Genomic DNA, 13,865 nt, shown 5'->3' on the forward strand with positions numbered 1-13,865 from the left:
GTATTTAGATTTGCACTACGTATGTGTATGTGTGTATGTATGTATGTATGTATGTGTATATATGTGTATGTGTGTATATGTATGTATGTGTGTGTATATACACTACCGTTCAAAAGTTTAGGGTCACTTACTCATTCTTTATTTATTTATTTATTTATTTTTTTTTTCACATTTTAGAATGATAGTAAAGTCATCACAACTGTGGAATAATAGAAATATACAATTTTAGTTTTGTAATTAAATAAATTAATATGTTGGCACAATTATATTTTTGTCTACAAAACTAATTTCAAACATTTAAGCATACGCCTTCAGATCAAAAGGTTTTTAAGATCATGAGAATCATTTCAGGCAAGTGACCCCAAACATTTGAACGGTAGTGTATATATGTGTATATATTGTGTATTCTTTATATACTTTTTTCCTTTTCAATATTTATTTATTTTTTATTAAATTTTTATTTATTTTTTAAAAGTCTTGTTGCTGTTTTGTATTGTTGTGTACTGGAAGCTTCTGTCACCAAGACAAATTCCTTGTATGTGTAAGCATACTTGGCAATAAAGCTCATTCTGATTCTGATTCTGAAAATAGCCTCTGTACTTGCTTGTGTGGTCACAACCTACATTTGGCAAGTTTATCTCCAGCAGCAGACACTGCATTGTGTGGTTTGAATATTTCATAGCCCTCCATTTGGTTTCAGTTATTGGCTGAAATTATTGTTCAGTCCAAGTCCAAACACACACTCTTACACATGATTTCTCTTCTCCACAAGGTGATGCTGCTTAACGAACTAGAAGTTACATGAGACTTCAGATTCATTGACCTTTACAGCCGCTGAGGGACACTTTGCTCTTTGTAAAGAGTAAATTGAAGTGCTAAATGCACCATGTTAATGGCGAAGGATTCAAAGGGAATAGTAAAGGTTTTAGGCATAAATACTGTAGACCGGAGAGTTTGAATTATTTATGGTTCCCCATTAAACAAAAATGACAAAACATTTACTGAGGAAAAAAATGTATTTATCCAACCCATATTTATTATGGATTGGGAAAATTAAAAAGTGCAGAAGTGCTGGTTTATAAGATGTGTTCTATAGTGTAATAAATTTCACCAGAAAAAATATTACATGCAAAACTCAGGCTGGAGAGCGCAAGAATAATTTTGGTCCACCCTTGGAAGTATTATAAATGTCATATATTCTCATTAAAATGTTCTATAATTACATCTTCCAGAAACATTTAGAATGTGTTCAATAATATTATATAATGTGTCATCAAGTGTATGAAGCCTTCCTGGTTGAATGAATAGTAAAATCTGTCATAATTACTTACCATCATGCCATTTCAAACTCTTCTGACTTTCTTAGGCAGAACACAAAAGGAATAATTTTAATGAATATTCTGGTTCATTTTATCAATTCAATGGCAGTTGTACTCACTTTGATGCTTAATAAAGGACCCAAAAGTAGCAAGAATATTCCAAGTTTTCTGAAGACACATGATAGGTTTTGTTGAGAAAAAAACTGAAATTTAAGACAAGCTTGTTCACAGTGGCTTAGGTGTTCATGTGAGAACTTTCTGTGTTTTTAACACCAAGTTAACACATAAGCTACATTTTTTACTGCGTATGAGTCATACGAGTTTGGAACGACATGAGCTTGAGAAAATAATGACAGAATTTTCATTTTTGGGTGAACTATTCCTTTAAATGAAATGTGTTAGTATTTTGGTAAGCTGAAGTAAATCAGTACTTTTATACTGTATCAACTCTTTATGCAAAAAAAAAAAACCCCCCCGCTGAAACCAGCCTATGGTGGTTTACTGGTCTTAGCTGATTTAAGCTGGTTTAAATTGCTTCTTATCTTCATCAGCTGAAAAGTGCTCAAAACCATCAAACCAAACCAGCCTGACCAGTACTGTATTAAGCTTAGTTGGCCAAGATTGTTCACTAGGAATGACCTTTAAGTGAAAAAAGGTTTGTTATTCTTTAGTAAAAGTTAATAACAGTTTTCGCAAGCTAAATAAACCTATCATGGTAATCACCTAGATTTCATATTGAGGATGTTGTATTTTAACATCTAATTTAATGCATGTTACGTGACATGGTCCATGCTCTTGTTTTTCACCAGTTGTTTTGAATGCTTAACCTTTATGATTGTTTGTATATAAACTGACAGCTACTTTGTGCCAACATTAAAAAAATGACCTTTAGTCCTAAGCTATATGGACAAAGATGTCCTGCAGTGCAGTAACCTTTTTGTAGCTCAGGGAAAAGCAGAAGTGAACACTCAAAATGGAGCTCTTTGTGCCGCATTTATTAGTTTAGAGTTCAAAGACCAATGAGCTACATGAACTTGTTAATTGCACTGTTGTGAGTTTCACTCCCTTGTTTTAGTATTTAAAATGTTGAAATTACCTTGCAGATCACCTTTATGAATTGTGGAGGATGCATGACTCTGCAATATAGTTAATATTTTTTGTACTTTGACAAGTATTGCATCTGTAGTTCTGTTGCAGTGTTCTGTAGCAAAAGGGTTTTGTGGTGTCAAGATACCTTGCATAAGAAGATTATCATGATGATATCTGATGTCCAGCATTTGAATATCATTGTGTCAGGGATCTGAAAACAAAAAACAATACCCTAATTAATACATTTCTTCATGTAGCTCGTCCCACACTGTATTTGCTACAAACATGATACAGTACTCAAAACATGTTAAGAAAAAGTATGCTGTAGCTTTTCTTAGCAATTCAACTTATGTTTTTCACTTGGTAAGAAAACGAATGAAAAAATCCCATAGACATTACCTGAATAGAAACACAAAGATGTGAATATAATTTCCAAAATGCGCATACAAAATGTATATGCTATTTTTTTATTTGATAAAATTAAATAAGTGGTGTGTACCTACCGACAGTGGTCCGAGGAGGGACAAACCACAAACCAGCGACAGGGTGTTCGGTGCCCAAGGCTCATCGATGCACAAGGGCAATGGAGGCTACTCCATCTGGTCTGAACTGACAGAAAATTTTAATGATGGTTACAGGAGGAATGTGTCACAAAACACAGTGCATCGCACACTGCAACGTATGGGGCTGCATAGCCGCAGACCGGTCAGAGTGCCCATGATGACCCTTGTCCAATGTCGAAAGCACTTACAATGGGCACGCGAGCATCGGAACTGGACCTTGGAGCAGTGGAAGAAGGTCGCCTGGTCCGATGAGTCGCAATTTCTTTTACATCACATGGACAGCTGTGTATGTGTGTGCCATTTACCTGGGGAAGTGATGGCACCAGGATGCACTCTGTGAAGATGACAAGCCGGTGGAGGGAGTGTGATGTCCTGGGCAATGTTCTGCTGGGAAACCCTGGGTCCGGCCGTTCATGTGGATGTTCATTTGACACGTGCCACCTACCTAAACATCGTTGCAGACCAGGTACACCCCTTCATGGCAATGGTATTCCCTGATGGCAGTGGCCTCCTTTAGCAGGATAATGCACCCAGCCACACTGCACACATTGTTCGGGAATGGTTTGTGGAACATGGTGAAGAGTTTAAGGTGTTGCCCTGGCCTCCAAATTTCCCAGATCTCAATCCAATTGAGCATCTGTTGGATGTGCTGGACCAACAAGTCAGATCCACAGCGGCTACACCTCGCAACTTACAGGACTTGAAGGATCTACTGCTAATATATTGGTGCCAGAGACCACAGAACATCTTCATGGGTCTTGTAGAGTCCATGCTTTGGCGGGTCGGCGCTGTTTTGGCAGCACACAGCGGACCAGTAGCATATTAGGCAGGTGGTCATAATGTTTTGGCTCATCGGTGTATTCCCATAGAATGTATATAGGAATATTGATGCACATAAAAAAAAAAATGCCATGTGACTGCCTCAAGAAGCCATGTGAATACATAATTCACTCAGAGAATATCATCAGTATCATCGCATAGCATCTGAAATCTTGCTTTATTCTGAAATACTTAACAAACAGCCTGTAATCAAAATGACTGCTGAAGTGAAAGCTGAAGTGCCTGTGTTATATTAGTCCTGTGATAAAGTTGTCAAATAAACAGTAAGACATCAGTCTCCTTCTTGGCACAGGATCACATGGGCCATCTCTCTAACTCGCTGTCTCTTTCTGTCTCCTTCTCTGTCCCTTCATCTTTCATATGCGCTACGTCCAAATTACTATACTTAATATATATTATGCCAAAAACATTATGCTTATGGAGTAGTATGTCCGAATCCTCATTATTCTGTGAGCGAGAAATACCCAGGTGACCTACTATTTCCGGCGACATGCTGGAGAGAAGATCGACCGGACACTTTACGATCCCATAATCCCTCGAGTGCTGAGGAAATGTCACGTTCAAAATGCTGGATTTAAAAGAACAGCAGTGAACCGCGAGTCAGATGGCTCTTCTCAATTGTAAGAGATATATAAATATCAAGAAAGTTGTTCCTTGTGCTTAAATGGTGCTTGTTTAACAAAACCAGAGATTATTTTCGCAATTGTTGTTATTACATCATTGTAACAGAGTTCGTATTTTATGGGCAAATGGAGGAGTCAGGAGGCAGCGGAAACAGTCAACACGAGTATTTTATTACTCTTCAGCGTCATTCACAAAACTCAAACAGAAGGGCCCTCAGTGGCCAAATAAACACACAGTCTTGTTGCACCCACAGGAACAGTTTCTCTCTGGTCCCTCTCTTTCTGCTGACTGATGCGCTTTTTCTGCCTTTTCAGGTCTCCCTCCGCCATCACTATAATGAGAGACAGGTGTTAATGATAATGACAACCCAGGTGACGAGCCTTACCGCTCTCCCTCTCCCGCAGACAGACACATGACCAAGCCCCCATCCCCACAATCATAAATTCAGGTCATGGGTCAATACCCACATCCCCGGATAAAGTATGTTGGGAACTTATTCATAACGCTCGCATGCATACTTAAAGAATGGCCAAGAAGTGCTTCCTTCATCAAATACAGTATATACTGTGACAGTATGCGATTTCGGACATAGGGTCTGTCTCTCCCTTTCTATTCCACTTACTCACTCTCTCTGTTTTTATTGGTTTCTTTAAATTTTTGGTTTAAACAGTGACCTGCCAAGTCAGGTCTACATCATATCAGCATGCACCGACCACAGAGGTCTCTTCTTGCCAATTAATCAAGCCACAGTTTCGCCCTCAGCTGCAGAGAGAACAGACAGAACACTGAGGGGGCTGTTCATCAACACCTACACAGGCAGCAGGAAATAAAACAAATCATGTCCGCTAGGCTCAAATGCTGGTGTCTGACAGGCTAAAGAATCATCTATTTCTCTCTTGTTGGCCAACAAGAACATTCCAAGTTTTTATCACTGGTTGTAGATTGAACAAATTACCAAGATAATTTTACATTTTATTTACTCAAAGTCAACACTGAATTAGAAAGGAGTGTTGGGGAAGTTACTCAAAAAATAAATCCATTACTAAAGATGACTAAATACTTCTCTAAAGTTGTCATCAGATTAAAAGTAATTACATTACCAGTTACTTTACTTTCTTTAACCCCAACACCATATCAAAATTACAGCAAACTGATCCCAGAATTCAGGTAGTGGACCTTTAACTGCCCCATCTTTCTTACATCTTCAAGATTGTACAGTAGGTGTGTTGGCATACTGGAAACTGTTAGCTGCCTCTAACCTACACCTAAATTATTGTTCTTTTCTCTCTTTTTATCCAGATAAGCCAACCATACACACACCTGAAGCCCTGGTGAGAAGCCATGTTGTATATAATGCAAAGGTACAGTTTAATGCATATTTGTTACTGTGGTCCTGTTAGCTGTTTTTAATATATGTACTGTAGAATGGGGGAAATACACACACACACTGTGTGCAGTATTATACTGAAAATGCACACTGCATAAAACTCATGCATTACAGCCAGGGGTGGGTAATACAAACAGTACACAATGACTTTGACTTTGGTGTGTGTGTGTGTGTGTGTGGGATAGCCCGCTCCAATGAAGCTGTTGGAATGATGGATGTAAAGATGTTCAAAGCTGTACTAAATGCCCTTGGGAGTATATGAGTGTGTATGTATGTGTGTGTGTGTGTGTGTGTGTGTGTGTGTGTGTGTGTGTGTGTGTGTGTGTGTGTAGAGCTCACTGTACTACCTTTATTTGAACTTTGTCATCATATTTTCATCAAAAACATCCAGTACATATGATCACATACATACACATTCACACACTTATCAACACAGACACCTTTACATGCTAAATTAATTCTATTAAATATTATTTTACTGACATTATGTTAAAATGTTTTTGTAGTTTTTGGGAATCACAGAAGTGGAGGAGCCCAAAGGGACAGATGTGGTCCGTGTGGCCATCAGAAAGCTGAAGGTATTTTATTGCATTATTCTGAACATTTATGGGCTATCAAATTTGTTCAAAATTCCTTCATTTTCTTCTCTGTTTATGGGTCAGAAAGTCTATCTCAATATGTTAATTAAATGCCAATCTGCAAACATTTTAATATGCAAAGTTTGCTTCCAAAGTTTATATAACATACTCAAGTTGCATTTTAATTTCAAACGAGTGCCAGTAAACACAAGGCAAAATCAGGCAGGGAAAACAATTATTTATTCTACTGAATAATCGATAATACTTTACAATAAGGTTATTTACGTTAACATTGGTTAATGCATTAGTTCATTATTAGGTGTCATGAACATATATTTTTAATAGCGTTTCTTAATCTTACATGTTATTTTATAAATATACTATTGATCTATTTCAGCCTTACATAGACCATCACCACAGTCTTTACCCTGAATGATACCATTCTACTGCCTATCCTCGAGACCTAATAACAACAAAGTCAGGTGACTGTCCTTAGGGGTTCGCTTACCACATATAAACATCCGGGTGAGCCGACCTCTTCCTGTTGTCTTTCTTGCCTCATCTGAGACCAGTTTGGTAGCTTGCGTCTAAACACAGCTGTTAGAAGAATCACATTCAGTCCCCACTTATCTCGTTCTGAATGATGGGAATACGACAGAAGACAAGAATTTTTCAAATCCTTGGGTACTCGAAACCATCGAAACAGGATACAAGATCCAATTTCGGCGATGTTCTCCCCTTTTTTCAGGGATCCATATGATTGTGGTTTGGGATCCAGTCTGGACAAAGATGTCTACTTCCATGTGCCCATTTGTCAGGAACATCAACAGTTTCTCGGTTTTGCCTTTCAGGTCAGGTCTACCAGTTCAGAGTCCTTCCATATGGCCTTTCCCTTTCTCCACGATTCTTCACCAGAGTAGTGTCAGCAGCTTCAATCAATTTCAATCACCAAGGTGGTACCAAGTCACTGTGTTGCCTTTGGGTGACAAGGAAACTTCTGTTCTGGGCCTTTCCAATACTTGACTCATTCAGGGCAGCATATATATCCGGTGTTGAAAATCAGGCAGCAGATCCCCTGTTCCAGACTGGACCACTTCCAGGAGAATGGCGCCTTCACCCAGAAGTTGTGCGTCTCATATGGACATGGTTTGGGAGAGCCAAGTCCCATCTGTTTGCGTCAGCCGAGACGATTGCCGTATGTGGTTTTCTCTGAATGGTCAGGGAGGCCCTTAGGGGGCTAGATGCACTGTTTAAACGGGTTGTTGTACACTCGCCCCCCCTTCTGTTAATTCCACTTTACTGAGGTATGGGATTGGATATTCCCACTTTGTGTCCTTTCAGAGCATTACGTGCTTTCGTGAAGCGCATTCAATCTGTATGACTTTCACACACATGGCTATTTGTGTGTTTTGATAAAAAGAGTCTTGGTCAGCCAGTCTCATTGCAACATTTGTCTCATTGGATAGTGGCCACGATTGCTTGTGCATATTCTAATCAGAACATGTCAGTTTCAGGTAAACTGGTTCCACCAAAAGTATGGCTACATCTTGGGCAGATATCTGCTCAGCTGCATTTTGGAGCACACCCTGTACATTTTATAGGGTTAATGTGGCAAACTCTGCTTCTTTGGCTTCCACTTTTTTATCAGCTGTCACTAAACAGGGTTGTGAGGGTTCCGTCCCTCATTACCCTGATGATACTAGTCATCAAGGGTAAAGACCGCGGTGACGAGCTAAGTGAGGTATAAATAGATAATATGTTATGCATATAACTATGGATCTATGAGACCGAACAATGACCTTGTGTAAAAGTAGAGATGTTACTAACTTAAAGTAACTAACTTATACATTAAGCATGCTCACCCATCCTCTGTCTCTCATTAAAGTGTTGGAAAGTCCAAATCATGTGAATCGGTTTGTTCTGATGGTCCATGTAAATAAATTATTTTAAATAAATGATTCACAAATACACGAGTTCCTGCACAGAAGTTACTCTTCTCTTTTTAAGCAGATATTTATTTATTTGCTTCTACTTGGTTAAATAAAACAATATGTCTTAAAAGTAGTTTCCCAACACTGATTGTTAGTTCATGTTTCTTCAGAATTCATTAACTAATGTCAAAGTCTTTTAATGTTAAAAAATACTATATGTAGAAATTAACATTAACTGAGATGAATAAATCCTAAAAAAGCAATGCTCATTGTAAGTTCATGTTAACGTATACAACCTTGTATAAAACCCATGTCTGAATACCATCCTGTTTGTCAGTCTTTATGTTTCATATTCAGTAGCAAGCATCACTATTACAATTACTATTCTATTGTGCTTTTCTAAGAGATCTTATTATTTTCACCTTGCTTGTGATTGACTAGGCAAAGTACCCTAGACTTACATTAAAAGAGGGACCTTAGCCATATCTAGGGACCAGGGTATCATACAGACTTGGAGGTGGGCTCTTTTAACCTGGGCAAGGAAGCAACCATGTAGAAACCCTGCTGAAAAGACCAGCTTAACCTGCATACAATTCTCATGCTGGTCTAGGCTGGTTTATGCTGGTTGGTGCTGGTCTAGCTGGTGAACTAGCATAGCCATGCTTTTCACCTACAACACCTAGCTGGTGGACCAGCATGATCTTTCTGATGAAGCTGGTTAAAATAGTTTAAAAGCCTGGTGGTGTCCCATGCTGGGGGACTAGCACCCAAAACACAACATAAGCTGGTGACCAGCAGTGCTGGTCTTTTCAGCAGGGAATGCCCTAGCAACCACCTGGAACACCCTGTCAACTACATAGCAAAGCGCTAAACACCACTTAGAAAACACTTAAGCAATTGCATAGCAATACCTTGGAAACAACCCATAATACCCTAGCATAGTGACAGCAAGTTTGGCACAGTCAAGCACATTTTCTTTAGAAAATGCCCAAATCTAGTTTAAACTAGTTGAAACTGCTTTTTTAGATGTAATAACTGAACCAGATAGTGAACACACAAAACATCGTAACTAAAACTTTATTAGACCAAAATAAAACAGTGGCTCATTCGCAGTGGGATTTTTACAGCAAAAGCGCTTCATGCTACGAAAGCAATAAAATGAGAAGTGTTGCAATACGTAGTTTCAATTTGCTCAGATCAAATTGATTCATACTGCTTAAAATTGCACCTCCAGCTCTTTTATGTCTAGCTTTGGACTTTCTGCAGGTCAGTGGATTGCTCTAGAGGCATGTTTGATATCACGTCATTTCATCTGATGCTATACTGCTCCCTAGCTGCCTTTAAAATATGGTGAACACTTCCAGCTCTGTCTTCTTTTCCCTTGACAGTATGTACTTGCGCTGCATGTGCTGAATCATTTTTGCTTCTTTCAGTTTCAAAAGCACATCAAGAAGTCAGAGGGGCAGAAAACTCCTAAAGTGGAGCTTCAGATCTCTATTTATGGTGTGAAGATACTGGACCCCAAAACAAAGGTACACTGCCAAAAGTAGCAACCTGCATTTGTAACCTGAAGGATCTATTTCTACTTGATCTAATCATTAAAAAATAAAAAATATTGGTGTAACCTAATTTAGTCAGGTTGATACCGTAAGATTAAATAACATTTCTGACTTACTGTATATAAAACCATTTAATTTAGATGTTAACACATGAATCAAAGTCTTTAGGTTACCTGAAAAAAACATTTTGTACAGTGTAGTTTCTTTTTTTATTTTAGATATATAATGCTCTTCAGTCACAGTAAGGTTAAACCACATAGTTGTTGTGATTTTATGCACAACTACCTTAATTCAGACTCGAAAAGCCACACTAATTTATGCAGCCCATGAACTACCCCACTACCATCCTCACACCTGGTCTGACAGAACAATGAAATGCAGTAAAGCAGAAAATAACCTTATCTTTCAAACGTTTACGGTTCAATGTCATGCCAGTTAAGTGCTGTAAGCACAATTGACAGAATGATTTAATTCCAGTTCTGAACTAATTTATCTAATTTGACAACTGAAGTAACCAATTACCACTTGATTAATGCAATTAGATTTGTTTGTTCAAAACAAAACAGCTCTGTCAGAGGTTCTGACAGGATTTGAATAGAAAGCAAATGTTTGTGAACTGTAGGTGTTTAAGGAATATTCCAGGTTCAATACAAGTTAAGCTCAATCGACGGCATTTGTGGCATAATATTGATAAAAAAAATAAAAAAACATTTTGACTTGCCCCTCCTTTTCTTAAAATAAAAAAAAATAAATAATAAATCTGGGTTACAGTGAGGCACTTACAGTGGAAGTGAATGGGGGCCAATTTTTTAATGTTAAAATCCTCACATTTTTAAAAGTATAGCCACAAGACGTAAACAATATGTGTGTTAACATGATTTTAGTGTGATAAAATCGCTTACTAACCTTTTCTGTGTAAAGTTATAGCCAATTTTACAACTTTTTTTTGCCATGACGATGTAAAGTCAACAAACCCTAAAATACATGAGTGCTTTTATAAGCTTCACATTATTGCCTTTAAATCCTCCAAGTGAATGGCTCTATTCACTTCCACTGTAAGTGCCTCACTGTAACCCAGATTTTTGCTTATTTGAAAGAAAAGGAGGGACGAGTATAAATAATTTTTTGTGGTAATAAACATTATGCCAAAATGCTGTCTATTGAGCTTAATTTGTATTGAACCCAGAATATTCTTTTAAGACTAGGGATGTACACGAGTAATCGATTAATCAGTCAGCTTTAAATATACAACTAGTAAAAACACTTCTCAAATATTGCAATTAGATTTTTCGATGGGCAGCAATGAAACTGCTTCTTTCACCTAAATTTTGCCATTACAACTCAATGCATTGGTTGGCGCTGTGGATGCATGACGTTAAAGGAATAGTTCACCCAATAAGAAAACTCTGTCATTACTTAAAGTGATTGTATCACTTTAAAAGTCTTGGAATGTATGTTTCTATGTGTGGGTGTAAATATTTTTGTCATTTTTGAATCGAGATGTTTATGCATAGTGCTAATTTTAAATAAGAAAAAAATTGTTGAAGACTGAACTGAAATTCCAAATTTAAAGTAATCGTTTACTCGTTTTCTTATGTATACCCGACTACAAAATTACTCAAAATGCCCATCCCATCCATAGACACGAAAAATCACCAATGAGATCTCTTTAATATCTAAATTGTGTCTCCTTGAAAGCAGTGAGATATAAATGGAAATCAAATGGAGTTTCCTACTTCTCCGAAAAGACCCAAGGAACTCCTTAGTAATCTCATGTGTCTGAGTCACAAATTGTGTTCAGATTTGCAAAGACACCAAAGTCAGCAATCAAAAGTCAGAGCTTTTAATATGAAGTCGAACACTTTTCATAAAATTCCTCCAAGATCCAGAGGAGAAACATCTGAAAAAAAGTTGAAATGATACATAGATGAGAACTCATTTACTGAGCTATAAAATAGCAACCTTTGAGCAATACAATTTTTCTCAGGGCTGTTATCTATTTGTTTGTTTGTTTTTACTTGCATGAGATCTTTGCTTTACTTAAAATAGGTCAGTCATACCAGTGAGCTGTTCTCACTCTCCTTATTCCTGTTCCAGGAGATGCAGCACAGCTGCCAACTTCACAGAATGTCCTTCTGCGCAGATGACAAAACTGATAAAAGAATCTTCACTTTTATCTGTACAGAACCGGAGACTAAAAAACACCTGTGTTACGTGTTCGACAGTGAAAAATGTGTATGTTGTAAAAAATATCTAAGCATAATTACAGTAATATCTGACGAATGTTTCAAAGAAGTCTGTTTGCTTAATGATTGCAATTGATGCAAATGTCGTGCAGGCAGAGGAGATCACTCTTGCTATTGGACAAGCCTTTGATCTCGCCTACAAGAAGTTTCTGGAGTCTGGTGGAAAAGATGTAGAGATGAGAAAACAGATTGGAAACCTTCAGAAACGAGTAAGAAATACTCCTGACATGTTGCAAACTTGAGTCATTTCATCATTGTAAACGAGATCTGACCCACAGTTGTCCCAGAGAATGATTGTAAGATACCTAATGCAAGGGCAGTACTCAAACCTGTGGGGCCCTGCCCAGAAGCAGTGATATCATTTTTGAAAGTTTGCAATGTCGCCCTCTCTTCTACTGGGCTGACTCTCACGAAAATTGTCAAGAAAATGTCCTGGTCATATTTAACCCAGTGTTAATCTTGTTAATGACATTACTGAGTAATATTCGTTGACAAAGGGATAGTGAACCAGGACATGTTTTTGCCTTTTTGTCCTCTGCTGAGATGTTTTTATTTCATCTTTTTGGTTTTCGATCTGTCATCAATTAAAAAAGCCTCAGTCTGGTGGTTTACAAACTTTGCCATTGTCAATGAACAAAAGTCTTGTTTTCTGCTGTAGTCAACTGGGTAGATTTCGCGGTATACACTGCTTAAGGTGCGGCTTACTTTGCAGTGTAAAAATTGCTTTAAATCAAACCCCAATTTCATTAGTGGTGTACTGCAGTGACTTATAACTAATGTAATGTTTTCGCATGATCGAAAATCAAAACATAATTATGGTTGTGCAATCTGCTTATGTTATTTAAAGATTCAGGATTTAGAGATGGAGAACTCTAAACTGAAGAAGAAACTGAAAGACTTGGAGGATCAGTTGATGGATTCTCGCTGCTCACCAGTGTGTTCAGTAGGAAATTAAACATGTTTGTCATTCGAGTAGAATATTTCTTTTTCCTGGTAATCTAATTGACTCTGAATTGGTCTCTTTTAGTTTGTTTTTCTTTTCTATCTACCCTGCCACTCACTCCCTCATCCCTATCTATCTTTCTCTCTCTCCATCCCCTTATGTTTTCTCCTTGCTCTCTGTCTCCTTGCCAAACCCCTCAGCCTCCTTTCTCAGTTCCTGCATGTTAATGTCTCTAATGAGCTGTACATTTTGCAGAGACCGTCTGCCTTGTCCTGGTGTGGTGATGTCACATCACTGTCCAGCTTAGAGATCTCCTCTGTCACTCTAACACCTGTCAGTTCACCCGATTCCAGCCAATCAGCAAGCTTGTTCACTCCACCTGTGGCTAAGTCCAGCCACTCACAGCCCACAAGCGGCTACATCGTACCTCGTGTAAATGTCTTGTGCTCTTGCATTCAGATTAACACACAAAATGACACTGTGTATTTTGCATGTAATTCAGTTTCACCCACAAATTAAAAAATATGTCATAATTTACTCACTTTCATGTCATTCCAAACCCATATAACTTTCTCTGTTATGCGGAACACAAAATAAAAAATGTTAATAAATATCTTGGTCCATCTATTTAATATAATATTAGTTTTTATTGACTAGGGCAGGGCGATATGCAAGAAATATGTTCACAATATTTTTATTTAAAAAAAAAAAATTTTTATTAAAAAATTATTGTGGGCGGCTGTGGCTCAGGTGGTAGAGTGGTTTGGCTACTAATAACAGGGTTGG

General features: G+C 37.8%; 1 protein-coding gene across 8 annotated transcripts in view; it reads left to right on the forward strand.

The window, feature by feature from the left end:
• The window catches only part of gulp1b (GULP PTB domain containing engulfment adaptor 1b), a 93,147-nt gene that overhangs the window by 71,110 nt on the left and 8,172 nt on the right, over window positions 1-13,865 (forward strand). For 4 of the 8 annotated variants that reach the window (XM_051706282.1, XM_051706286.1, XM_051706287.1 and 1 more), the window contains 7 exons: window positions 5,735-5,796; window positions 6,329-6,400; window positions 9,765-9,863; window positions 11,988-12,125; window positions 12,229-12,345; window positions 12,984-13,079; window positions 13,335-13,511. In XM_051706282.1, the coding sequence (XP_051562242.1) occupies window positions 5,735-5,796; window positions 6,329-6,400; window positions 9,765-9,863; window positions 11,988-12,125; window positions 12,229-12,345; window positions 12,984-13,079; window positions 13,335-13,511 (761 nt within the window). The remainder of the gene's footprint in view (window positions 1-5,734; window positions 5,797-6,328; window positions 6,401-9,764; window positions 9,864-11,987; window positions 12,126-12,228; window positions 12,346-12,983; window positions 13,080-13,334; window positions 13,512-13,865) is intronic. The other 4 variants (XM_051706283.1, XM_051706289.1, XM_051706284.1 and 1 more) reach the window with 4 other exon arrangements.

Source organism: Myxocyprinus asiaticus, chromosome 9 (genome assembly GCF_019703515.2).
Source record: "Myxocyprinus asiaticus isolate MX2 ecotype Aquarium Trade chromosome 9, UBuf_Myxa_2, whole genome shotgun sequence".
In the NCBI taxonomy this organism is placed as follows: Eukaryota; Metazoa; Chordata; class Actinopteri; order Cypriniformes; family Catostomidae; genus Myxocyprinus; species Myxocyprinus asiaticus.